We start from the raw sequence: 27936 nt of genomic DNA, 5'->3' as shown, positions 1-27936 counted from the left end.
TTTACAGCCTGCTTTGTGTCACTGGAGTAGTGCAACGGAGCTGGAACATACCAATAAACGTGGCCTCCAGATTCTTAGGAATGGTCTGACGCATTAGATTACATAAATAATAAATCACTGTATAAAAAAATTTGGTGATCTGTGTCATGGCTCCATAGGATCGGTGTTATGCCCCCAGCCTGGGACAGTCTCTACGAGGAACCCCTTCAGTATGCCAGCCCCCTTTTGTCGCAATCTGAAATGTCAGGAATTTGGTCCCTTGTTGCAAAGCTGGCAGGCAAGAGGCTGAAGATCTGGCTCCATATCTGTCTGTATGGGTAAGATAGTGCTAGTCGAAATTGAGGGCCTGGGGATTTTCCAGATGAAGTAGAAATTGATGATGGAGTCTGGTATTTTCTTTGCAGCAATCTTGTTTATTTACAAGGAATGTTCAAAACCCTGCTTCTCCTAATGGAGGAGGAACCAAGGACAAAAGGAGCAGTTTTTTTAGCTTACAGCCACAAGCCTGTTTAGCCAACAGACAGATGCTCACAGGCTGTTGCCTGACTTCCTTGCTTTTGCCTCTGCATCCCTCTTTTCTGTGATATCTCTCTCACCACACACACTCTCACACTCTCTCTCTCTCCCTCTGTCCCTCTGTCTCAGCACCCCACCCCACCCCCAGTCCAAACTCCTGGGTGGGTTCACAACCTCCATTTGTCTTAGGTGGGGGCTTCCTGATTTATTCATCCTGACCGTTGTTAGTTGAATGGCTCAGGAGGTGAGTGCCCCCTCGCACCCCTCTGTCACACCGTTCTTGTGTTTTGCTTACAAAATGCTATGCTTTTCCCTTGGGTAGTGTGAGCGTCTTTGTGTTTAAGGAGTAAATCTACTTGACAAAGTGAATCATGTAGTACGTATTCTGTGAGTTGTTTCATAAAACCTTTGTGATTGGTTTGGTGTTTTTCACTGGTGTTTTTCAGTAGTTTTGGAAAGTTAGGATCAGCCCGATTGTCAGGCAAAGATAATGAAGGTCTGTATGTACATATAAGCAGTAAAGAGGATCATCAAGGCAACCGGGGGAAACTAAGGCATAGCTGAATAGTGCTGTAGTCCAGAAACTGCTGATGCGATGACTCTGGCACAGCAGGGAAAGCTGTGGGCCAGAACTCCACTGAGAGCAGGGCAGACTGCGTGGTAAGAGCTGAGTAAACACCTTCAGGGGTGACAACTCTTCGGTGGCTTGGGTGACCCAGCAATGTGAAGCAACCACTGACAGAAGTATGGATGTTAAAGGAGGTGGAAAGGTGCCCCTTAATCTGGGTTTAGGATGGTCACTTCGGACATAATTAAACATATTGAGGAGTTGGAGAACAGTGGGTTCTAACTTGCTGCTCTGGGTCAGCCAGTGGTTAACCCTTCTGCAGCTTTGTGAGAGTGGAGGTGTGACACTAAATACCCCTGTACCCCACCCTACTCTCTATTGTAATAATATTTTTGTACAAAATGTGCCTTGTGAGCTAAAGTCTGAAAATCAATAATTCACTGAGCATTAATATTCTTGTGTGAGGTGTGTATGCGGTGGGTATTAAGCATTATAGAGATATGCTACAATTATGACCGAAGTGTGTTTAAACCAAGTGTGTCGGTGGTGTTGGTAAACAGGTCTGCACTAGACACCTCCGAGTACTTTGAAAGACAATGAGAATGTAAATGCGTATCACATAAACAGACCCATCTCACTAATAAGAGAGTGGAGAAAAACTTCTTGCTAACAAGTGGAGGAGAAGGCAGCAACATCTACCAGGAGAGAGAAGCTTGGTCTGGGTTTTACTTTTCAAACAATCTATTGCAAAGCTTTACCAGGGTATCAAGACAATTGGGCTGAACCTCAAGTGATAAGCAATTGAATCAAGTGATTGTTTACAATATTACTATATTAGAAAAGTGTATAGAGTGAGGGCTTTTCTGAAAGCAAATGACACCCTGGTGATTAATATCATTGTGAAATATATGAGGAAATGCGTATACTTAATGATATTATGTTTTAAAGTCTGTGGCCGAAGAGGAAGAAACAGGTTCCCTCCTAGACAGGAGCGAAGTTAGCTATTTTCCTGTCTCCTATGTAAATTAAGCATGGTAGAATCAAAACAATAGAAGTCTCATTTACATACAGGGGAATTGGAAATCCACAGGAAGAAAAGAACAACATGAGGTCATCCTACCTCTTGAAACAAAGTCACTGACCTTTGGAAGATATAAGCAAAGTTTTAGTTGGGGATTGGTCCTGCTTTGAGCAGGGGTTGGACTAGATGACCTCCTGAGGTCCTTTCCAACCCTGAGATTCTATGAAAGACAGGAGCCATCCTGGGCATCCATCCCTAGACAGAAACAAGGGAACAGAGCTCTTGCAAGCTGAGAAAGATGGGTCCTTCAGCCAAGGGGAGGTTGGCACCATTTTTGATGGCAATTGGCTATTCTGGAATGGGTCTGTCTCAGTTTTTCCTACTGAAGCTGTTTGACTTTGTACAAAATACTTGAATATTCATTGGGTCAGAGAGAGAGAGAGAGTCTCTGCAAACTGAATATAGGAGAAAAACCATCTTGAACAAAGCCTGTACCTTATGAGATTAAGCTTTAGACTTTTAGTTGTGTGTTTTCACTTTAATTTGCTTGTATCCATTTCTAACTTTATCTCTTATACTTGAACTCACTTCAAATCCCATCTTCTTTTGTAAATAAATTTGTTTTACTATTAATCTAAACCAGTGATTTTCAACCTTTTTTCATTTGTGGACCCCTAAAAATTTTCAAATGGAGGTGTTGACCCCTTTGGAGATCTTAGTTTGCAGACCACGAGGGGTCTGTGGACCGCAGGTTGAAAACCACTGATCTAAACCACCAGTGCTGTGTTTGAATTGAAGTGAAGGTTAACACCAGTTAATATGGCAAGATGGTGGATTTTGTCTTTAGAGGAACAAACAAACCTTATTGTATCTCTGAACTGTCCAAGGGCGAGCTGGACATTGCAAAGCACATGGTTTTGGGAAAACTTGGGACTGGGAATGTGTTCAGGTCACCCTGCAGGTAGTAACCAAGGCTGGTGGAAGCCAGACTGGGGCTATAGCCAGGGTGCAGGGGTCAGAGCTGCTGAACCAGGTCTGTCTAAGCCCGCAGACACTCAGGGTGTGACCTGCATGCTTGCAGGCTGGTTGTGAGTCTTCCAGCGTGGGCACTACAGCAGCAAAGCATTGTGAGGCACTCAGGGTTACAGGGTAGGTGGTGACACAACCCCTCACTGGTCTGGATTGCCCCTGCCCCTCTAACTCTGTGACACACTGCGACCTAAATTCTGTCCCCTTGTGGATCCATCCTGTGCATTGAATGAGGAATAGTATGTGAATGTGTAATTAAAGATGATAATACTTATGCCCAAAGGGGCAGAATGATGGTGGCACAGGCAACCTTAAATCTGCCATTTTCTAACTTTCAGCTGCCTGGCTTTGCAACCCGTTTTCCAATTCTTTTTTTTTTTTTTAAAGAAGGAAAAAGGTAAAAACAAATTATATTGCATGCGACTGTAACAAGAACTTCATGAACAGAGTTTGAATCTTCAGCACAGACTTCTGTGCCTTGATCGACATGACTACAATAGCTGGCAGCAGGAGAATGCTGCTACCCGGGAGGGTGTGATGTCTCCTGGGGCAGGGAAGATGTCGCGAAGAGCCCGGCCTGGCTCTTTTTCCCTTCTCTGCTCCTTGCTCCAGCATCTCACATGGTTCCTAGTGCAGTGGGTGGTGATGGGAAGTGACGTTGCTGCTCTGGCATTAGCATGGGCCCGGCTGTAGAATGTTTGGGTGGTGGTATTATTTTGGCAGGCTGCCAACAATTTTCTGAGGAACGCAAGCAATAGAAGGGAAATGGTGATTTTTTTTTAACTGTTTATAATTTAACTAAACCTGAACATGGGAAAAGCGAAAGATACGTCTCTAGCTCTAGGGCATTCCCTGCCAAATATCTCTACAAGTTAGATGTTAAGGGTCCCTTGGTTTTCATCGGGAGTGGATTAAAAGCCTTAGAATATCCACTCAAAAATTTTCATTTGAAACTAATATAACAGGTCAAATTAAACAACCCAACACAAAACAGCAACAGACCCTATTAATTCTGCTATTGAAGCCTGATCTGCCAGCACCTGAAGGTGGAAAATTTATCCAGTGGAGGTTAGAGTGGTTCCTCTTGCCCCCTCCTTTACTACCGGCCTGAAGCTGGATGACACCCCCAAAAGTGGGTGAGGCTAGTATATCAGGAGGATTCAAGCACCTTCTGTAGAACCCCATCTGAAACGTAAGGCTTTTCTCCCCCAACAAAACCCCTTGGTACAGTGGTGGTAACTTCCCACTGGGCTGCAGCTGCCCCTGCCTGACTGGTTCCAGGTGGTAAATCACCAGTTCTGTGTGATATAGGTGACTGTGACTGGATCTCTCTCATTGTTATATTTTAGGTGTCCTGAACCCATTAGGGAGTGTTCAGGCCCCATTGGTCACAGGCATGATGTGTAGGGACAAGGCAATTCTCTTCATACTCTTTGCAAAGTAGCATTGCTTAGTTCAGTAACAATGGCATAAATGTGAGTTTGGTGTCTCCATGTTTCTGGGCCTGTTTCTGGGCTGTGCGTGACACCGCTATCCTACGCACTAGATTTTGACCCCGAGTAGCTAGTTTTGCGTCTTGTCTGAATAATAGTTTTCCCGTCTGTGTAAAACCAACAAAAACTAAAAAGATGGTCTTATGATCATTGCATTCTGTGCCTGTTAGGTTGGATTGTTGTTGCTGTTTATTGCAGCTATGTACAAGAACTTTTCTTCTTTTCCTTAGGAAGTTTTAGAGAGACTTCCCTGGAGCTTTATTGGAACCAAACTGGTGTCTCATACAACTCTGGAGAGTACAAAGGACATATCATGCATAGCTCCTATAAACAAGGAATTATAATAGATTCCTGATTGCCTATCCACCTTCCCTGCAGTTAGGGGGGATTTGTTTTTCTGATCTTTTCTTTTGCTGGGAATAAAGAGACTCAATGTTGCGACAAAGGATGATCACAGTCTCACAAACAAGCAGTTGAGTGCTGCCCAGACCCTAATGGGGGTGACATGTTAATGGCTTAGAACTGGAGTAATAGGAATTTCTTCACTGTCTCATGTTGGGACAATCAACCCGATTGGGAGGCTCTATTATTATTACTGTCTTCAGGGGCTGGGAAAGACACTGCTGAGACTGCCCATCATGTTGACCAAGATTGTCTCACTGTTTCCTTATATTCCACCATCCGTCTGCATCCATCTGGTGTGTCTTGTCTTGTATTTAGATTGTCAGGTCCTCGTGGCAGGGACTGTCATTTTTGTTCTGTGTGGTACAGCATCTGGCACAGCGGGGTCCTGGGCCAAGACTGGGGTTCCTAGGTGCTACGGTGATGCAAATAATGGTGGTGATGATGAAGGGTAATTTTGCTTATATAGTTGATGTTGCCTCTGTTACACTCTGCTGTAAGAAGATTTTGGCTACTTACTATAGCTGTTTTTATAGCAATCCTCTGGAGCATTCTCGCCTCCAAAACCTAGTGCTGTGTCTGTAAACTAGAACCAAAATTGCTGAATTGATTTGAATTGACAGCCTTTGTTATTTCAGTGCAAATCTCTGTGTGGATCCTCTTAATCTAGAATAAGAGTACCCACACAAAGATTTGCACCAAAATAATGAAAGGTGGGAACTAAAACCGATTTAGTTTTCCAGTTCCAATTTGTGGATAGACTCGAGGGGCTGTCTGATCTCATTCACACAATGTAAATTCAGAGTAACTCTACTGATTACTAATCTGTGTAAACGAGATCACAAACTGGCCCCCAAAATCCAGAATGGGTGGCTAAATCAGTTGCTACCCATACTTCAGCTTTGGGTGTGCCGGAGTTAGCTCAAACTTTAAATCAAGGGATGGGGTGAACCAGTCGCAATTGCTGAGCAAAAAACCAAGAGTGGTGATCTCTGGTAGCAACTATCTACAGAAAACATTTTTTCCCTTCAGCTGTATTCATCGCTTGTAAAAACGTTCAGTTTAGTCAAAATACAGACCTTGTTACTTTCCGATTATGGACCATTAATGATACGGTCATCTTAAAAAAATTAAATTGAATAATAATAAAAAGACACACCTCCCCCTTCTCTATCTGTGCTTGTATTCCATTGCCATCCATGTTTATCTATGCCTTCTGACAACATAGGGGCTTCCATCTTCTCTGAGGGCAGCATAGCTTCACTCTAGAGGCCCTGGGCAGTCTAATCTTTCTCTTGCACACGTAGGGAAATGGCAGCCTGTGACTAGTCCCATTGCGTACAGTGGGAGATGGTAGCTGCTTTGGAAGGAGTGCTCCTGATGAATGCCTGTGAAGATTTCAGTTGCCAGCCTGTGGTGAGACACAGACTTTGCGTTAGGAAGAATAAAGGCAAAAAGGACCCTTAATCCTAAATGTTTCTTTTCAAAAATTACCAGTTGTCCCAGATTTCCTTGTGGTTTGCCTCTGCCAGTTGTTCTATAGATACAGTGTTGTTCAATATTTATAACACAGTAGTGCCTAGTGGAAGGCACAGTCCCTGCCCAGAGGCACTTACAAGCTGTATAGACAAAACAAGGGATGGGAGAGGACATGGAGGTACAGAGAGGGGAAGTGACTTGCCCTGGCTCAGCCAGCAACTCAGTGGCAGAGCAAATAGAACAGTGCCCTATCCTGTGGGCCATGTTGTCTCTCCCAAGCAGCTTCTGCCCCCTGCACTCCAAATAAACAGCTCTCAACAAAGTCTCTAACCATGTCTTCCTGGTGAAAGCTCACCTTCTTTTTCAACGTCTTAGCTACCTTCGACGATGCAGCCTTAGAAATGCTGATGATACGTTCTGTAACTTTTTAAAACTTCTTATGTTTGTCGTATGTGTATATCAAGTATTGTAGGTGGCTCAGATAGCAGCACCTATAGTTATGGACTTTTTAAGAAAATGTTTTCATAAGGACGGGTCTTGCAAGAGGAGATTGGAAGAGCTTAGCTTGTTTAGCCTGGCTAAAAGAAGGCTGAGAGGGGGCCTGTAAATACATTGGGGTGGGGGAAGGTTAATGGGGGAGGATGAAGAGCTATTTAAGCTGAAGGACAGTGTTGGCACAAGAACAAATGAATATCGACTGGCCATGAACAAACTCCGCCTGGCAGTTAGAAGACGGTTTCTAACTGTCAGAGGGGTGAGGTTCTGGAACAGCCTCCCAACAGAAGTTGTAGGGGGCAAGCAACTGAATTAGTTTTAATAGAACGCTGGACAAATGTATGGGGGTGATTATATGACGGGGTTGCCTGGGTGGAGTGAAGGGCTCAGCAGCCCTGGGGCTCGTTTCCAGTTTGTCTTATGTTTCTAAAAGTTGATGCCTCAGGGTTTCAGCTGGCCACCTGCAGGAGTCAGGGAGCGATTCCCCTCCCCTCAGTGTATTCTGGGTTGTTTTTTATTTATTTCCTCCTTCTGAAGCAATAGGGACTTTCACAGCTGGAGATGGGGCATTAGACAGGGAGGGCCAGAGGGGGCTCTGAGGGGGCACCGAGCATTTTCTTGCTCAGGGGCTTGGCTGGCTGGTTCTTGCTCACATGCTCAGGGTCTGATCACCCTGTATGCAGTTGAGATGGAATATTCCCCAAGGTCAGATTGGCAGTGACCTTGGGGGTTTTCGCGTTCCTCTGCAGTGTGTAGGTGGGGTCACTTGCCAGGATTATCTGGGTATATCTCACTTAATCTTTTCCCTCCCACTGCGGGGGCCTCAATCTCTGGTACACCTCAGCCCCTTAAAATCTCTGCCTGTGGCACATAATAGTCTAGTCTTCTGTGGGCTGTAATACTTTGGTCTAATTTTGGTAGCTGGGTGGTGTTGGTCGTCTGTGATATACAGGAGGTCCGACTAGAGGATCTGGTGGTCCCTTCTAGCCTTAAACTCAGTGACTCTAAATCTAACCTCTCTTCAGATCCCTGTAGCATATAAATTACTGAATTCTCAGACTTGAAAACTTTCTCCTCTCCAGATTCTAGCAAAATGCGTAGCATAGCCTACTTCTGAAGTTTATTAATAATATTATTTATAACAATTTCCTTCCACAACGCAATGACAGTTGAACGCATTGTGTTGTGTCCACTCAGCACACCATCACAGTAACTCAACCACACCAATATACTAATAGTATCTCTAACGCACTTTCCATTCCAGTAGTACTATTGCATATATCCAAGAACTGACCATTGCTGCAACATTCAACCTAAACTCCAACCTCTTAATTTGTTTAGTTGAATAATGCATTGTGAATATACATATGACGCATGTACGGATTTCAAATATTTGCAGACAGTTTTGTTTACTGCTCAATAAATAATTTTTTATACATAATGTGATCAAAATCAGATTTATATTTGGTTGGACAACTTTATAATGAAGATATTTATCTTTTAAATTTGAATAATAGTACTCATCTTTTAAAAAGATTGTTTCCCTTCCACCTGCCCCCTCACCCTTAAATTTTCAGCATAATGGATTTGAGATCAGGGTGGAACAGTTTAAATGAAGGTGATTAAATCACTGATTTAAATCATGTTGAGGCGTTGTAAAATCAGTTTTGAAAAATTGTGCTATTGTAGCTTCAGATTAAAATGTAACAATGAATTATTGTTTTTGAAATACCCATATTTGGTAGGGCATCTTATATGAATTTCACAAAAGTGCTGTAGGCAAAATACAAGCTATGGCAAATTGAGGCCCTGATCCTGCAAACACTTAAGCAGGTATGTAACTTTACATACATGAATAGTCCATTAATTTAAATGGGATGACTTGTGTGCTTAACATCAGGGGCTATTGTTGTATTTTTATTAACATAAGAACATGAAAACATAAGAATGGCCCTACTGCGTCAGACCAAAGGTTCATCTAGCCCAGTATCCTGTCTTTTGACAGTTGCCAGTGCCAAGTGCCCCAGAGGGAATGAACAGAAGCAGGTAATCATCAAGTGATCCATCCCCTGTCGCTCATTCCTAGCTCTGGCAAACAGAGGCTAGGGGCACCATTCCTGTCCATCCTGGCTAATACCCATTGATAAACCTATCCTCCATGAATTTATATAGTTCTTCTTTGAACCTTGTTATGGTCTTGGCCTTCACAAGGTCCTCTGGCAAGGAGTTCCACAGATTGACTGTGCATCGTGTGAAAATATACTTCCTTTATTTGACTTAAACCTGCTGCCTATTAATTTTGTTTGGTGACCCCTAGTTCTTGTGTTATGAGAAGTAGTAAACAACACTTCCTTATCTACTTTCTCCACACCAGTCATGATTTTATAGACCTCAATCATATCTCCCCTTAGCCATCTCTTTTCCAAGCTGAAAAGTCCCAGTCTTATTAATCTCTCCTCATATGGAAGCCATTCCATATCCCTACTCATTTTGTTGCCCTTTTCTGAACCTTTTCCAATTCCAATATATCTTTTTTGAGATGGGGCGACCACATCTGCACACAGTATTCAAGATGTGGGCGTTCAATGGATTTATATAGAGACAACATGATATTTTCTGTCCTATTATCTATCCCTTTCTTAATTATTCCCAGTATTCTGTTTGCTTTTTTGACTGCTGCTGCACATTGAGTGGATGTTTTCAGAGAACTCTCCACAGCGACTCCAAGATCTCTTCCTTGAGTGGTAACAGCTAATTTAGACCCATCATTTTATATGAATAATTGGGATTATGCTTTCCAATGTGCATTACTTTATCAACATTAAATTTCATCTGCCATTTTGTTGCCCAGTCACCCAGTTCTGAGAGATCCTTTTATAGCCCTGCGCAGTCTGCCTGGGGCTTTACTATTGTTAGTAATTTTGTATCATCTGCAAATTTTGCCACCTCACTGTTTACCCCTTTTTCCAGATCATTTGTGAATATGTTAAATAGGCCTGGTCCCAGAACAGAACCTTGGAGGACACCACTATTTACCTCTCTCCATTCTGAAAACTGACTATTTATTCCTACCCTTTGTTTCCTATCTTTTAGCCATTTACCAATCCATGAGAGAATCTTCCCTCTTATCCCATGACAGCTTACTTTGCGTAAGAGTCTTTGGTGAGGGACCTTGTCAAAGGCTTTCTGAAAATCTAAGTATACTATATCCACTGGATCCCCTTGGTCCACATGCTTGGTCTAACATCTTTCATTTTAGTGACATAAAATCCTTGTCACTTCAAACACAATTGCTTCAGTGTTAACAACATGTAATTAACTTCTTTATTTAAACCTTGAAGACTTTAACAAAGTTAATAGGAACTTTTTTATACACAAAGGCCAACATGTTTAAAAATCGGAGCTTAAAGTTAAGCACCTACGGGTGGGATTTTCAAAAGCACTGGTGTCCTCTAGCCCAGTCAAAGCTTTTTTGATGTGTAGAAGTTCAGTACGTTGGAAAGTGTTGTTGGTTGAAAATGTAGCACAGGCTATTGACTCGTCAGTTTTGTGTGTAAGTTTGTGGCAATCTCACAATAAGGATGTTAATGAGGAGCTGGGTTTCTCATTTTCAATGTAGATGAACATTTTAAGTGTGAGAGTGGCTAATAAAACCACAACTGTGAAACCGATTCTACCAATCATTAGGAAACTAATTAAGGAAACAGGTGCAGAAGATCCACTTTAGTGATGTAAGACTAGAAAGTGGGAAGAAAGAACTAGCAACACGAAAATAAAATAAATCTAGTTTAAACGCAATTTAATTTTTTTAAAATCTTGTTTTTAATCCACTCTGAGATTAACATTTTTAGAAGAGGTTTTGCAGGGATTATAGTACTGTAATACAAAATTACTCAAACTAGTTACGTCCAAAGCAGACTGTGAAGGGCTACAAGGGGATCTCACAAAACTGGGTGGCTGGGCAAGAAAATGGCAGATGAAATTCAATATTGATAAATACAAAGTTCTGTCCTTGACTTCATGGGTCCTGCGTTTCCTGGCGGATTTTGCTAGCCTCAGAGGCTCACTGTGACCCTCCACATAGCCCTTCTCTCTCTAGAGGCAAGGGTCACAGTCTACTGAGCCATTTTCATCATAAGCCAGCAAGGGAGGTGAGGAGAAACAACCCTCCCTCACACAGTCTCTGTTGTCTCCCAGTATCAGTGATTAATCGGGGGGGAAGAGCCCAGGCCCACCCTCTACTCCAGGCTCCAGCCCAGGGACCCTAAACTTAGCAGCTATGGATGCTGACTTTTTGGAAATAGGGCATGTACAATTCCCTGGGCTACTTCCCCACAGCAGCCCCCACTCAATATCTTCTTCACAATTACCTCAGGGCCTCCTTCCTTGCACCTGATATGGATTCATACTACTTCATTCCTCCAACAGCACAGCTCCCTCCTATAGCTCCTGACACCCACTCCTCACTGACTAACGGAGGCTTTTAACTAGTTCCAGCCAGTCCTTGATTGGTTTCAGGTGTCCCAATCAATCTAGCTGTCTCTCCTGCCTTCTAGAAGGATCTTAATTGGCCCCAGGTATCTTGATTAACCTGGAGCAACTGCCATTTGGTTATCATGGTACTAGGGATTTGTTTAGCCTGGGGCTAACATACCTGTTCCTCACTACTTTACTATAGCCATCTGGCCTTGCCCCATCACAAAAGTAATGCACATTGGAAAACATAATCCCAACTATACAAAGAAAATGATGGGGTCTAAATTAGATGTTACAACTCGAGAGAGATCTTGGAGTCATTGTAGATAGTTCTCTGAAAACATCCACTCAATGTGCAGCAGTAGTCAAAAACGCTAACAGTGTTAGGAACCATTAGGAAAGGAATAGATACTACAGAAAATATGATGCCTTTATATAAATCCATGGTACGCCCACACCTTGAATACTGCCTGCAGTTCTGGTCGCTCTACCTCAAAAAAGTTATTAGAATTGGAAAAGGTACAATGAAGGGCAACAAAAATTATTAGGGGTATGGAACAGTTTCCATATGAGGAGAGATTAACAAGACTGGATTTTTTCATTTTGGAAAAGAGACGACTAATCTGGGATCTGATATAGGTCTATAAAATCTTGCCTGGTGGGTAGAAAGAGAAATAAGGAAATGTTATTTATTCCTTCATAGAATGCAAGAACAAGGGGTCACCTAATGAAATGTAATAGGCAGAAGGTTTTAAACACGCAAAAGGAAGTACTTCTTCACACAACACACAGTTACCCTGTGGAACTCATTGCTGGGGATGTTGTGAAGGCCAAGACTATAACAGGGTTCAAAAAAGAAGTAGATAAATTCATGGAGGATAGCTCCAGCAATGGCTGTTAGCCATGATGGTCAGGAATGCACCCCCTTGCTCTGAGTGTCCATAGCCTCTGTTTGCCAGAAGCTGGGAATGGATAATAGGGGATAGATGACTCCATGATTGCTGTGTTCTGTTCATTTCCTCTGAAGCATCTGGCATTGGCCACTGTTGAAAGACTGGATCCTGGTCTAGATAGACCACTGATGTGACCCAGTAGGGCCAGTCCCATGTTCTGTAATAAAATGCCAGAGTTCATGCAGTTTTAGCTGTTGATAAAACAAACCACTTACTTTTGTGACCTCCTTCTTCTTCTTCAAATTACAGGTTTACTTCTATGAATACAATATACACTCAAAACCGGTGGATAAGCCTAGGCAATGCCTTCCATATGCAGTAGTAACAGTAAGATTTGTTGGCCAGAAGGTGGAAACTGACCCTCTTATAACATCTGTGAGGTTTCTGTCTAAAGGATTTCCTAAGTATTCTGGTAAGATTCATTTAGCTACATGTGGTAACTATAGGATGTTAAAAGTGCATTGGGGAGCTAATTCTCTAAACAGCTTTATGCTATCATTGTTCTCCCTCCACAATGGATATCTCACCCCCTAATGTCAAAATTATGCTTTGCAGCATTCCACGCTACCACTTCAAAATGGAACAATATGTTTCTCCCAGTTCCAGCAACCGATGGCAGCAAGTATGCAGAAGAGAAGGGAGTGCTTCCCTTCAGGTCCCTGAAGGGCTGCTGCATATGTTATCCAGGGCAGTTGCCTAATTCTGAGAGCAGTGCTATTCCACTGTTTCTGCACAAGACAGGCTAGGATTTTGCCTTGAGATTTAAGTGTTGGTTGGAGGAGGAAATCTATTCCAAGTGCTTTAGCTACAAATAAGTAAACTTAATTTGTATTGCTTTTGTCATAGCAAATATTGATTTATTGTCTTTATAAGAGATGCTGCTGCTTATTCTTTAACAGCTTGGATTGAAGTTAGAGAGAGACTTCTAAGAGTTAAAAATTCAAGTTGCTGTTCAAGTAAATGGAAGCATCATAAACTATTTAATGTTAAATATCCAAAATATGTAAAAGATCTTAAAGTTAAGTGAAATGGTAAAGAATGGAGGAAGCCGAGGTGAAAACTGTTTCTGAAATTTGGTGGTTAATGTAAAAAGATTTGTTTTCAAAAGTATGTTTCCACTGGGGGATTCTCTTGTGCCTGTCTTGTATTTTGGCTGATTTCCTTTATGATTCTCTGCTGAGATGCTTTTGTGTTACTGCTCGTGCCTTAGTCATGATTATCTTTCACTTGGATCTTAGACCCTGGACTCTGGAATTACTCTGGAAAATAATCAAAAGGGAAAAGAAAAGAAGCCAGTTGATATCTTTCCTTCCACGGGTTGATGCTACCAAGGGCTAGATTAGGTGCATAACTGCCACTCACAAAGCTCCCACTCAGCTACCTGAACCCTGGTAGACACCTAAACTCTCTTGGCATCTTAATTTTCATAGTGAAAGTTCCCCAAACGCCTGCGTTTTCAGCTTTTGAGTGAATGCTGAAGGGCCAGAGTGATGTGTGAACCAGGGGAAGACAAGTGTTCCTCCACCTAACTCACCTGTGGAACCCGATCCAGTAAGTGTGCTCTGACCTTGCCTACTGGAGTGGGAAGCCCCTACAGAGAAGCTTACACTAGACATCAGGCGATGGTTAGGGTATTCACCTGAGATGTAGAAGACCCCCCCATTTAAGTCCCCACCTCCAAATGTGGGGAAGAAGGGATCCGTCACCTCTCATGTGAGTGCCCAATGCGTCTTTCATTATTTATCCACCGTGGTACAGCTTCAAAACTAGGCTAGTGGTTAGTGTGCTCATGTGGGAGTACCAGGATCCAGTCCACCTGCTCTGGTGACTCTTTATCTAGAGTGCAACAGGAGAGACTGAGGGAGTGCCACATCAAAATAACCCATAACCCAGTGGTTAGAGCACGCCCCGTCTGTGGCAGATTCTTGTTCAAATCCCTTCTCAGGTGGAGGGGGGACTTGAACCATGGTTCTCAGACATCTCAAGTGAGTACCCTAACCACTGGCCTAAAAATAACGAGGGAGCTCCTTTTCCAACAGTGTGGGCACCTAACACCAAGAGAGGGTTTGCAACTGAGTCCCAAGCAGAGGGAGGCACTACCCTGCCGCCCAGACTTAGGTACCTGTCTTTGTTAGTAGGGCAGGGGTTGGCATCTCCCACTGGCTGGCTTAGACCAGGAGCTGCTAAGTGTGCTGGCCTTTGTGTGTCCCATTCTGAATCCCCCATCTCTCCCCATTCATTGTATACGGAGCCTAGTCCTGCACTCAGGCTTTGTGAATCCCACTGATTTTCTAGGTGCCTGAGAGTTAGGCCTGGCAATACTCAGCATCATTGCACCTAAGTTTGTTTACGAATGTAACCCAAAGTGCGGAGGGGATCCATCTTTGGTTGAGTATTGAGTCACTGATATTTGATGTTGAATCCTTTATTGTTTTATAGAAGAGATTAACAAAACCTCTGACCAAAGCAGTAACTGCTTTTAGAGTTAGATGCATAACCGTACATGGTAATTGCAAGAATAAACATTGTAGAGAGCAAGACTGCTATTGTCAAGAAATTACTTGCTTAAGTGTACAACATAAGAACCAAAGTGCACCATTAGACACTTACATACAACTCTGAAGCAAGGTGAGACTCACTGGCACGGCGCCTCCTGCTGGTCATCTTGGGAATTAGCTCAACTCCCAGCTCCGGAGCATCTCCTTCTGGCTGGTGTCTCACCTGCCTTAGGCCCCGTGTTCCTCCCGGACCCTGGTGCCCCTTTCCTCAGGGTTCTGCCCCAGCACTACCCCCTTACTCTGGGTCTCCCATCCCAGGGGAACCCCCAACCCTCTATCCCCACCTTGCCTCAGTGGCTTCTGCCAGTCATCATCTAGCACCCATTCACTGGGGCAGACGGCATTCTGTAATGGCCACTCATCATTGGCAAGGGGGTAGGACCTACTGCCTTTGCCTATTCCCAGGTTGTATCTCTGCAGCCCCAGTACCTCTGTAGGCCTTCACCAAGGCCTGCAGCCTGGGGGTTTACCAGGCTGGAGCTCCCCAGCTCCCTTTGCCCTTCCCCACCCCTGCTCCACCTCAGGTACCTTGTGCTCCCAGGTAGCTAGGCCCTTCTCACTCCAGAGACTCCTACAACTCCTGGCCCTCCAGCCTTCTTATCAGGGCCAGCTGGGCCCTGACTGAGCTGGCCTCACCTCTGGTCAGCTACTCACTCAGCTGCCCTCATTGCTTTTCCCAGCCCCAGCCCTCTCCCGGGCTGCTTTTAACCCCTGCCTGTTGGAGTGGGGCAGCCACCCCACTGCAAACTCCCATTGCAAGTGATGGGAGTTGTGCATGCATATGTAAGGGCAGAATTTGCCTTCAAATATAATGGAGGTGCCCTTTTTCGCCTATAATTTTAAGCTATAAACATATGTGGCGATGAGGAGAAGGGGGACCTAACTGGGTTCACTGATCAGTGACTGGTGACAATTGAGGACTTTTCTCCAGCAGGACTGTAAACACAGTGATTTTTTTTTAAAGACATAAAGGATACAGAAAACATATTTACTGCATATAAAGGTGATCTTCAGATCTTTTAAAAATAGTGTTATGTGCTCCATGCTCAATAACCCAGTAAGAGGGACATTCAATATGTTAACAGAAATTTGCCTATTTTCTTTCTGCAGGATTATTAGATGCAGACTCACCACAGACTCCTAGCTCCTGCTAATCGTGATCTCTATCTGCAAAGCACCTCTTTAGTGGTACCTTAATGCAGACAAAAATTACATATGTGAACAAGTAGTCCACAGGGCTGAATTCTGCTTCCCTTTCTTGGAAAAGCTGTTCGGGTGCACTTATATTACCTCAAGCTATTTTTAAATCATTCTTTTCATTTTTGTAATTTCATTTCTGTCCCTAGCAAACTGCTCTTGGTTTTGTATTGGGAAAAACCCTGTCAAAAAGATCAGTCTTACATCTTGATCTAAATGTGATGAGATCCGTTGTCAGTCTATGTCTGGTGGGAGTTCTACCACAATGGGTTGGCTGCTCAGTTGTCTCTGACCACCGCTTCCACATATCAACCTTATCGCTAATAACTCCATTGGTCCAGTTGAGTGCAACCAGGTCATTGTAATGGAGAGAGCGAAGTGATCCCAGGGAGAGGCAGATTCCCAAACCCTTAAAGCTCAAGGTTTTGATTTAGATCTAGCAATTGACAGGGAGCCATTGCGGCATGCAGGGAGTCGGGATGTGTTCCCATTGTCTCGTGGTGCTCTGGGGACTGGCTGCAGCAGGACGCTCTGTGCTAATGGTATATACCGACTATTGTGCTAATGGTATATACTGACATACCGACTCTTGAAGAGTACTGGAGGCCAGAGCAACCTGCAGGGATAAAGGTATCAAAATGTATGTGGTTAATTGCTTGGATTTGGTTCTTAAATAACATACATATACGTGTAAATCAGGAGTAGCCCCATTAAAGTCAATAGAATTACAATGTTATTTAATGGATGTAAGTGGGAATTGGGCCAATTGTATTCCTTTAGATTTTTAATATTCTTATTTTATACCTTTATGGCAGTAGCTCTCAATCTTTCCAGACTATTGTGCCCCTTTCAGGAGTCGGATTTGTCTTGCATACCCCAAGTTTCCACTCACTTAAATGTGGACCATTAATGTTGATTTTCAATAAGTTTTGGAACACTGGTGAAATTCCAGAAGACCAGAAGAAAGCTAATGTTATGCCAATATTTAAAATGGAGGGGTAAATGGAATGACATAGGCAATCATAGACTTGTCAGTCTGACATGAATTCTGGGCAAGATAATGGAGTGGCTGATATAGGACTTGATTAATAGAGAATTAAAGGAGGATAATAGAGATTTCACAATCAACATGTGTTTATGGAAAATAGATTGTGTCAAACTAATGTGATATCTTTTTGGCGGGGAGGATGAGATTATAAATTTGTTGATAAAGGTAATAGTGTTGATGTAATTATACTTGACTTCTGTAAGGCATTTGACTTGGTACCACATGACATTTTGATTTAAAAAGTAGAAAGATATAAAATGAATATGGCACACATCAAATGGATTAAAACCTGGCTAACTGATAGATCACAAAATGTAATTGTGAATGGGGAATCATCATGAAATGTGCGAGTTTCTTGTGGGGTCCCACACTGATTGGTTCTTGATCTTATACAGTTTAACGTTTTTATCAGTGACCTGGGAGAAAACATAAAATCATCACTGATAAGTTTGCAGATGACCCAAAATTGTGGGAGTGGTTAATAATGAAGAGGAAAGGTCACTGACACAGAGCGATCTGGATCACTTGGTAAACAGGGTGTAAAGCAAATGATATATACATTTTAATATGGCTAAATGTCAGTGTATACATCTAGGAACAAATAAGGTAGGCCATTCTTGCATGCTGAGTGGGGGGACTCTATCCTGGGAAGCAGTGTACAAATATAAAATGGGGAATAACTGGTAAGGCAGTAGTACTGCTGAAAAGGATTTGGGGGTTATCATGGATCACAAATTGAATATGAGCCAACAATGTGATGCAGTTGCAAAAAAGGCGAATATTCTGGATGTATTAACAAATATGTATGATATGGGAGGTGATTGTCCCACTCTGCTCAGCACTGGTGAGGCCTCAGGTAGAGTACTGTGTCCAATTTTGGGCACCGCACTTTAAGAAAGAGGTGGACAACCTGGGGGAAGTCCAGAGGAGAACAACAAAAGTGATAAAAGGTTTAGAAAACCTGATCTATGAGGAAAGGTTAAAAAACTGGGCATGTTTGTCTTGAGAAAAGAAGGCTGAGGAGGGGACCTGATAAGTATATGTTAAGGACTGTTATAAAGAGGACTGTGGTCAGTTGTTCTCCACATCCACTGAAGGTAGGACAAAAAGTAATGGGCTTAGTCTGCAGTAAGGAAGATTTAGGTTAAATGTTAGGAAACTTCTAACTTTACGGGTAATTAAGTTCTGGAACAGGCTTCCAAGGGAGGTTGTTGAATCCCCCTCATTGGAGGTTTTAAAGAACAGGTTAGACAATCGCCTGTCAGGAATAATATTAAGTATAGTTGGTTCTGTCCCAGTACATGGGGCTGGACAGGAAGACTTCTCAAGGTCCCTTCCAGCTCTGCATTTCTGTGATTCTGTGTTTATGGGGGACTCCTCTCATGTGTGATTGGCAGAACAGAAGAAAGCACAAAGGTGCATGTTTTAAATGTAACAAGTGGGTAATGGAGGCTACTATCACTGGCAAAGAAGAGATGTTAGTGGATACACTGATAGCAGATAAGAGGGAAGTAAGGTCGGGGTAGGCCATGAAGGACCATGAAGTGAAGACAGGGAATTTGTGTTTGATGCGGTGGAAAAGAAGGTGCCAATGGAGGGATGCAAAAAAAGTGTTGACATGATCAAAACGAGGAACAAGGGAAATGATCTTTGCACAGCAGTGTTTTGAGTGGATAAAAGCGAAGCTTGTATCAAGGCCAAAGGAAAGAATGTTTCAGTAATAAAGATGCAAGATGACAAGGGCCTGGATGAGAAAAGGCAGGTCTTTATGTAGGTGTTAAAAAGCCATCCCCTTCACTGACAACCATTTTGAATTCTCCTGTGCTTTAGGCAGAACATGAAAAAAATTCAGATTAAAAGTGGTTGGGCTTTTCTTAAATTAGAAATGGGTCAAAATTGTTCTTGCAGCCTTAGCTCTGGAGTATTGTCACTTTTCTCTTTTTGCTTTCACAGGAAGACGAGGCTCATGGAAAAACTGTACAGTAGCCAGAAGGATCGGTAAAGGCGCTCAGGCTACAATAATCTATGAGCATTTCAGGCAACCTGTAAATTTACTTGCTTTCAGACCTGAGGAAAGCTCTTCTTGCAGTGAAGTAAATTCAGAGGCGAATACTTTTGGCCCAAAAGTTTCTTCCTCCTGTGAAAATACACAGAACAAGAATGGTTCGGTAGCTGAAGCCCATGATACCCAAGTGGAACATATCATACATGGAAGGTGGGATTCATCACCAGTGCAAGAAAATGAGTCAAGTCTGCCACTTGTGGCTGCTGTAGATACCAATGGAATCATTAGTAATGACCACATGGTGAATCTAAAATGCATTATTTCAAATGATGATTTTACCACAGTTTCTGCTGCCTACAGTAGTAGTGGTTCAAGTTCTGTAATTACGTCAAGACTCATTATGGATCCAAGACTAAAGAAAAGAGAAGGAAACCCAGGAAAACAAAACACTGAGGCAGTTTTTCATGGGAATTCAACACCTGAGAATGGGCTGGACTATCTCAACTCAGAAATGAAAATATCAGCCACTTTAAATATACCTTCGCCTGAAGAACCTCCTCTGCTTAATGACCCAAAACATGGTCAACTTAGACAGAGACATGTGGAGCAAGCATCACGGAAAGAGGCAGCTTTCATAAAAGAGTTTAAATCAACACTAAATGCAGACAAAGAACACGCTGTGGAAAACAAGCGAGTGGCTGGCAGCATAACAAAACTTCCTAAAGGAATAGTGGAGCCATTTGCATTGCAGGATGTTCACACACATCCTGCTTCAAAAACTGTTATTGAAGAGAAGCATATCACAGCAAATGAGAACCATATCTGTGATAGAAAAGACTTGAAAACACCCCAGATTACAATGGGAGAACAACTGAGGAAATGTTCATCTTTTCCATTTGGGGACCCAAAACCTGAGATAGACTTGCAGGAGAGTTTGGCCATGAAAGACAAAGCAGACCACTGCTACACAGAAAAAAGTTCCAATCTTCATAAGAACAATATAAAGCATTTACCTGTTCATGATAGCAAAAAGAACTTAAGTTTCACTAAAAAGTCAAGGCATAATGATCCTCCTCCTGATCAAAAGTGCCAGTCTGTGTCAATGGGAAAGTCAGTTTCATCAGTGCTACTTGCTAACTTTGCCTGCAACACACACTCCAAAGCCATGCCTCACAGCATTGCAGATTCAAGCAGCTGTCTGTATTCCAGATCTCAAAAGGGTTCCAATCCCCATATGCCATCAGTGGTAGGGAATATTTTCTCTTCCTTCTCTGCAGACTGTCAAAACAGAAATTCAAAGAAAGTACCCGCAGAGGACCTCGAAAAAAGAGAAGAACAAAGGCCACACTCATCTCTGTCTCATGCGTGGAGACGGGGCAAAATGTCAGTAGCACAGAACAAAAATAATGCAAATAAAAAATCTGAGATTTCCCATGAAGTGTGTAATGGTCTTTACTCACTTAAGAAACATGATAAAGGGCAGGGTTCAGCACAACCGAACTATTCTGAAAGGGATAAATATGCCTCAGTGAAAGGAGGGCAGAAATGTCAGGAATCACAATCTATTAATTTAAAAGTACTTGAGGATAATCAAAGACATACTCCTGAACAGTCTTTGCATGATGATAAAGGCATGAAGATAGGCATCCAACATTCTGAAAATATTAAATCTCATGAAGGCAAGACAGAATATAATGGGAAAATGCATAACCAGTTCCAAGAAAATAATTATACTTCTGAAATAGGAAACAGGTCAACAGATTCTTACTTAACCTGTGCTGAAAATACTTTGACCTCAAACAGAGACTATGAAGTTAATAGTGAGGGTTTTGATACACAGGATCATACTTTACACATTGGTGTCCATGGAAGAATGCATCTTTTTAAACATGATATGAGAAAACAATATGCCAAAGTGGAAGAGGACAAGTGTGTCTGTCATCACGTTGCTTGTGAATCTATTCCTAGTGATCAAATCGTTGGTGAAGAAAACTTTCACCAACGTAAGCTTCCAGACAGTTTGCTTTCTGAAAAAGCCAATGTTGATGAAGGCCCTATAAAGGCCCATAAATTAATATATTCAGCAACTGAAATTACAAACAGAAATTGCATAGGTAAAAGAGAAGATGCTACAAAAGAAGTAAAAGGCAATTCTTCCATCAAAGAAACAGTGAATGACCAGATATATTTGTCTCATGCTATCTGCAGAACAGACAAAGTATTGAGAGATTGCTTCAATAAAGAATGCTTATGTTTCCGTAGAGAAAATGAGCTAGTGTCATTAGACAAACATTTCTGTAGGGATAGCAAAGAGAGTGATGCTTCTGGAGCTGCATTTTTAGATGAAGAGCAGAGTTGGATCTGTAATCAGGAAATGGGGACCGATATAAATGTTAATGATTTCAACCAAATGCACACATGCCAACTTGGAAAAGAATTTAGCGATGTCCCAGGAATCTGGATGGAAGTTTGTGACACTCCTCATCTTCCGGATTTAAAAAGATCAGCTTCTGATTTAAACTTAATTTTTGAAGAAGGAGGTGCATTAACCGAAGCATATTTGATGGAAACAGAAAATATTGCCACCTTTATAAAGGAAAAGGGAATTATTCCAGATAACAAAAGAGAATCAGAAGAGCTGTCTGCCACAGCAGAGTTGTGCAGACCTGCAGCACTGCCAGGGGCTCAGAAATGGGAAGAGCAGAATGCTGTTATGCTAATCACCACCATATCCATACCTTCTGGAAATGTGGAACACCAAGAAAGAGGATGTTCCCAACCTGAGGAAACCTATATTTCTGAGAAAAACTCCTCTTGCCATGAAAATAGTGTGCAGGAACTATTTAAACAGATGATAGAGGAGAAATGTGAGGATGTTTTTCTCCAGGGCTTGGAATTTGAAAGTGAGATTGAAATTCCTCTGGAGCAGCATGAGGAATCTCTCTCAGTACCACAAAATCCACATAGTCATGAAGCTGGATCTGATGAGGAGGTTGATTCACTGTATCAGGACTTGGCAGATCGTATAGACTGGGAAAGTTTGTTTGGAAACACTGGCCAGCTGATATTAGAGAAAAGTGAAGATCATTGTTCACCGGGGGGAAAATCTTGCACAAAGGAAGATAAAACAGAATCTCTAAGTACAACTGTGTGGCCTGACTTACAAATTACAATAACCAACATACTTAAACCGGGAGTCAGCCCCCTCAACATTGGAATTGCAAGAGAGATGTGGAGATGTGCAATTGAATCTCCAGGATTAGAAGTCAATATGGAATTGTCAGGAGAGCAAAGAAGTGAAGAATATATGCAGAATTTGGATCTTACAAATAAAATGGAAACATGCCTACCTATCTGTGTTCATGAGGCAGATAGTCATATGCCTGAAAAAGAAAGCAAAACTTTCACTGCACCTGTTACTGATTCTGATGTATTGAATAAAGGAAGTAGCTTTTACGGTACAAAACCAAAAGATAATAGTAATGAATCTAAGAGTAAAAAAGGTGCGCAATCAAAAGTTAAGAGAAAACAGCCACATAATAAATCTCTAACAAATAAAATGAGGTCTCAGAAAGCTTCAACACGCTCACCTATATACAGAAACTCAAAACTTTGTGGTAAAAAGAAAGAACACTATTCATCTGAAATGTTTTCTTTATTGTTTGAGGGACGAATGAAAACACTTGCACAGTCTGAAAAACACATAAAAAATGTTCTAAATACTCTTTGTAGTGAAGCATCCTTATGCAAAAGTAAGCGTCTCTCCAAAAAAATAGATGGTGCTATGTTTCACTTAAGGAAAGCTCAGAGGAGAGTTCTCAAATCTTTAAAAATTGTAACTAAAGTTGGAGAGAAAAGACAAAAGGGTCGCTTACCAAAATGTTATGAAATAATATGTAACGACTTATGGGAAAGCTGTGATCTTGAAGGGCATAGTTTCTTGACAACTGGGAAGTATTCTTCTGCTCACTTTTCTCAGAAAAGAAAGTATAACATAAAGGGAAATAAACGAACTGTAGCATTTAAGAAAGCAGGTGACACAGTTACATGTATGCCAATAAAACAAAGGTTTAAAAATAAAGGGGATAAAATGAGAGAAATGGTTTCAGAGGAAGACAAGGACGCAAGGTCCACTACAGGTTGTGCACCTGTTGTGTTGAAAGATATTATAAGTCAGATACATCATTGCAAATCAGACTTAACTGTGGCTTCTTCAGTAACTTGTAGTCAGTTTTCAGCTGCTACATGCAAGGCATATTTGGCTTTTGAGGGTGACAGTGTGAGAGATATGAGAAGAATAACGGAACTTCAAACAGTCTCTGAAAACTCTGTAGGTTTAGACGCCATTGGGCTAGAAGATATGGAACTAACTAATAAGGAACACAAGGTTTTTGTAAATGTTTCATCTAAAATTCATGTTCAAGGGACTGCTGGACGATGTGGCAGTGTAACAAGACAAGACCATATCCCTGAAGCAAATACATTTACCAACAAAAATATCTCAAAACGTTTGAGCTTGCCTGTCGAAAGGGATGATTCTGTAGGATTTTGTACAGACAAAAGAAAAGATGGAGCTTGTAAGACTAATGTAAAGATGAATGCTGTCATACATACGTCACTATTAAAAACAGCTGCAGAGAGCTGTTTAAATGCAAACACCAACAAGCAAGATGTTTCCACACTCTCTGCTACTCACAAAAACCTGGACAGTATTCTTTCTACTGAAAAAGAGACTATGTTTTCTGCTGGCAGTGGGGGTATTTCCACAAATCAGAGTGTTGGTATTGGAAACTTTTCTTCAGGCTCAATGAGGCTGATGCCTGCAGCAGGAGGAAAACATGAGACCAATGTATCTCAAGTTCCATTAGACCACGAAATTATTAGTGCTAAAGCTGCATCTTTGAAAATGAGCTCGAACATTTCATCTGAGAGACTTTTAGAGACCCATTCTTTTGAAACACCAACAGTACCTCTCAGCGGCCAGCTGCAAGATAGAGGCTATGACAGAAAAGAAACTTCAAATGCAGAAATGCGTTGTCTGAGTAATTACAGTAAAGTAGCTGAAAAGGAGACACATGTTACTGAGACTATCAAATTGGAACCACTGGCAAAAATTTTATATAAGAGAGAAAATAATATAGAGATAGAGAACTATTTAAAGAATGTATCTTCTGTGTCCTTAGTATACAATGCTCTGGCCCCATTTTCAAATCAGTACATTTCGCAGGAAGTTGGACAGAATACATTTCCAAAAATAAAGGAAACGGGGCTAGTGGAAAGCAAAGCGAAATCACCTGTAAATCTGTATCTGGTAAAAGATGTACCTGGGAGATCCTCTGCTAAGGTCGTTTTGGAACAAAAGAGTATAACACACAGAGAAGGTCACTCTAGCTGTAATAAGGAATACAAATGCATTCAGAGTTCTTCAAACAACAGCAGTGCTTTCACTGCACCTGTCTTAAGGAAGCCAATTGATAAGAAATTTGTCAAAAGAAATGAAGATTGGAAAGAAAGCACTAACAAAGATCGCCAGATTAACTCAGAGTTGAAATCAGGAATCATGGCAAAACAAGGTATTCGAAGCATTACTGGGACTTACGATGCCTTACCAAGCAAAACACATCAGAATCTTACAGCCCATGTGACTAAACTGAATGCAGATCATCTCTTTGATGATCATCCTAACAAACGTAAGGGCATCAATAGTAAAAACAAGCATAGAGCAGTGGGGACGGAACTGAAATCTCTTGCTTTCATAACTGAAATATCAAATATTTTACAAAAAGCAGATGAAACATCATCTCTGAAAATATTACAGGAACAGATTACAATTTGTGATAACCTTCTTCCTTCATTTGTTAAAGCTTTTGAAGAAAAGCAAGGGTGCTCATTTAAGCACATCTTGGTTTCCCGAGAGTTACTGGTTGAAAGAAAGCTATGGAATAACTGTAAATCCAAGTTAAAATCACATGCTGTAGATTCACTGGTGGAACTCCAAATGATAATGGAAACAGTTCAGTTCATTGAAAACAAAAAGTGCTTTCTAGAAAGGGAGCCAACTTTTCGAAGCTTGCTTTGGTATGATGGTTCCCTGTACGGGGAACTGCTTGGCAGGCCGTCAGGGTATCAACAACAATCCAGTTTCTTTCCAGCTTTCCAAAGAAGGCTGAAGTACAATGTTTTTCGTGAGCTACAGAGCTACCATAAACAGTTATTAGAGCTCTTTGAAAAAACAAGGTGGGAAAACAAATCTTACTATGCATTCTTGAAATTCAGACGAGAGATTGATGAGTGTGAAGCTGTGATACAACATAATTCTGATTGCTTAGATTTTTTCCTCTCTGTGCCTTTTACTTGTGGAGTTAACTTTGGAGATACTTTAGAAGATTTGGAAACTGTAAGGAAAAGTGCTGTGGAACTGATAAATACGTATAGGAACCTTCCAGATGTTCATGCCTATGCCGAAAAAGAGGACCATCTGTGGGTTATAATGGAAATTATATCTACAAAGATAAACTTTATAAAGGCCTGTGAATCAATAAATATGAAAGCCTCACTCTTTGGCCTTGAGCATATATTTTTTGATGCTGCTAAAAGTCTTGTTTGGAAAGACAGACGTCTGTTGTTAAATAAAGCCTCTCCCAATAAGAAAAAACAACTTCTGTGCAAAATAAACCAAGATGCTCTCTCCAAGCTGTATGAAGTTTATGAATATGTGGCTGAAGAATTTAGAACTGAAAAATCTAACAATATTACTGAGAACAAAAATGATACAGAAAAGTCAAAATATTGTGAAAACAAAGGCAAACATGGAGATGAAAACTCTGACTTCTTCACTGTTTTGCTTTCACATCCTGATATTTGCTGTGTTGGAGAAATATTAGATGAAGCTCAGTTTGCAGACCTCAAGAAGTTACAGCAGCTAATGCTCAGATGTACAGGACATTTAGAAAGCTTAAAAATGTATTTTCAGATTTTGCAGGAGGAGGAGGTCAGTAAAATCTTGATCACAGAGCAAAATGTGTTAGACACAATGAAAAATGATGGCATTAATGCTGTAATTTTAAAGCCTGAAGCTGTTGAGACTTACATTGAAGTACTAATGATGTATGAAACGGTTCACTTTCTTAAAAATTCAATAGCAAGAAAAACAGATGAACCGAGATTTCGAAGCTTGTTGTGGTTTGATTTATCGCTTCTTCCTGAATTGGCACATTGCCAAAAGAAAATGTCTTCCTTTTCATTTCTGAAAGATAATTCTATGGACAACCTTTGTAAAACTGTAGAGTCTGCCATCTCTGATCTGAAGAGTGAGCTGGACATTATTTGCAACTATGCAGAAACCATAAACTGCTCTTATGCACTTCACCTTCTCACCAGAGAACTTTCAGAACTTTCAGAAACAAGAAAATTAATACAAAATTCCAAACCTTCTATCTTCACGTATGTTGAGTGTGTACCTTATACCATATCTGTAAACTATGGGAGCACTGTGACTGAATTAGACTACAACTACAACCAGTTTTCTTTGTTGCTTGAAAATTTAATGTTGGCTGCTAGGAAAGATTTAGGAAAAATGGCTCATATTATGAAAATCATGAAAACTATTGAGCATATGAAGTTTGCTTGTGCCAAAAAAGGTAAATCGGTCCTCTCTCTTCTGATATATCAGATGCTAAATAATTGGAGAAAGACCTGCCAGTTGAAAAGAAAGGGAGACCTGAAAATGCATCTGACTAAAACTAAAAAAAGTGTGTGTGAAACTCAAGCTCCAGGGTATATCATCGAAGCTAGCTCTCAGTGCCAGAAAAAAAGACCTAGTTTTGTGTCCTCACATGGAGACACTCCTGAGTATACAGAAAGCTCTCCTCCTTCCAGCTGCAAAAAACAAAAGGTAAGATAATTCCTCAATACTTCAAAATGCTTTATCTTTAAAACAGAATTGTAGTGCTAGTTACATACGGATACTGAGTTAAGGGCAGAGGTGTGCATCAGATTGTGCTTTGTGGAGATGAATGATTCTGAGTTTGAATTTAGAGCAAAAAAGTAAACTCTCTCATCTATATTATTCCCACGGCTTAAATTGATCTTAAAGAACTGACAGTTCTGTCTTTGACCAATGAGGAAATGTCATTAGTTTGTAACTGTGTTTTAGGGCTAATACATCTCTAATGCTGTTTTTCTTTCACCCTCAAAATAAAATGTTTTTTTACTAGATAAGGGAGAGTCAGTTTTAAAACATCTGAATTTACCACTTGTAGAATGCTGTATCAGCATCAGCCTGCTAGGAGGCTAGCTAAGGACTCTCTCAAAGCACAGAGTCCAAGATGATGATCCCTCGCCTTGGCAAAGTCAAGAGTTCAAAAACTAGAGCACAAACCAAAATAAACACCCGAGCTTTATTTCCAGCCTCAAATGCAAACAAATCCCACTCCTAGTGCATCTCACATGCCTGCTTTCCTAGTGTCACTGGAAGTGGGGATGAGCCGCTAAGCTCCTTGATTGCCATTTATAGAATGCTCCCTTTTCTTTGGAAGGCGAAATACATTGTGTTTTTGAGTCTGTCGTTATAAGGCATATTTTCAAATCCTTCAGTCATTCTTATACCATTTTAAAAAAATGATCCTCTTAATTTTAATGGTATCCAACTATTGTTTTGTGTGTCTAAAGTACTTTTTAATATTTATATCAGTGTT

The 27936-nt window shown here is 41.3% G+C and overlaps 1 protein-coding gene across 1 annotated transcript in view; it reads left to right on the top strand.

Annotated features, from left to right (window-relative positions):
• The window catches only part of TEX15 (testis expressed 15, meiosis and synapsis associated), a 64473-nt gene that overhangs the window by 18131 nt on the left and 18406 nt on the right, over positions 1-27936 (top strand). Inside the window, exons 5-6 of the mRNA XM_034772726.1 lie at positions 12682-12844; positions 19189-27134. Coding sequence (XP_034628617.1) covers positions 12682-12844; positions 19189-27134 — 8109 coding nt within the window. The remainder of the gene's footprint in view (positions 1-12681; positions 12845-19188; positions 27135-27936) is intronic.

This window comes from Trachemys scripta, chromosome 5 (genome assembly GCF_013100865.1).
Source record: "Trachemys scripta elegans isolate TJP31775 chromosome 5, CAS_Tse_1.0, whole genome shotgun sequence".
Lineage (NCBI taxonomy): Eukaryota > Metazoa > Chordata > Testudines > Emydidae > Trachemys > Trachemys scripta.
The sequence above is the reverse complement of the archived record's forward strand: the minus strand, read 5'-3'. Positions and strand labels throughout refer to the sequence as shown.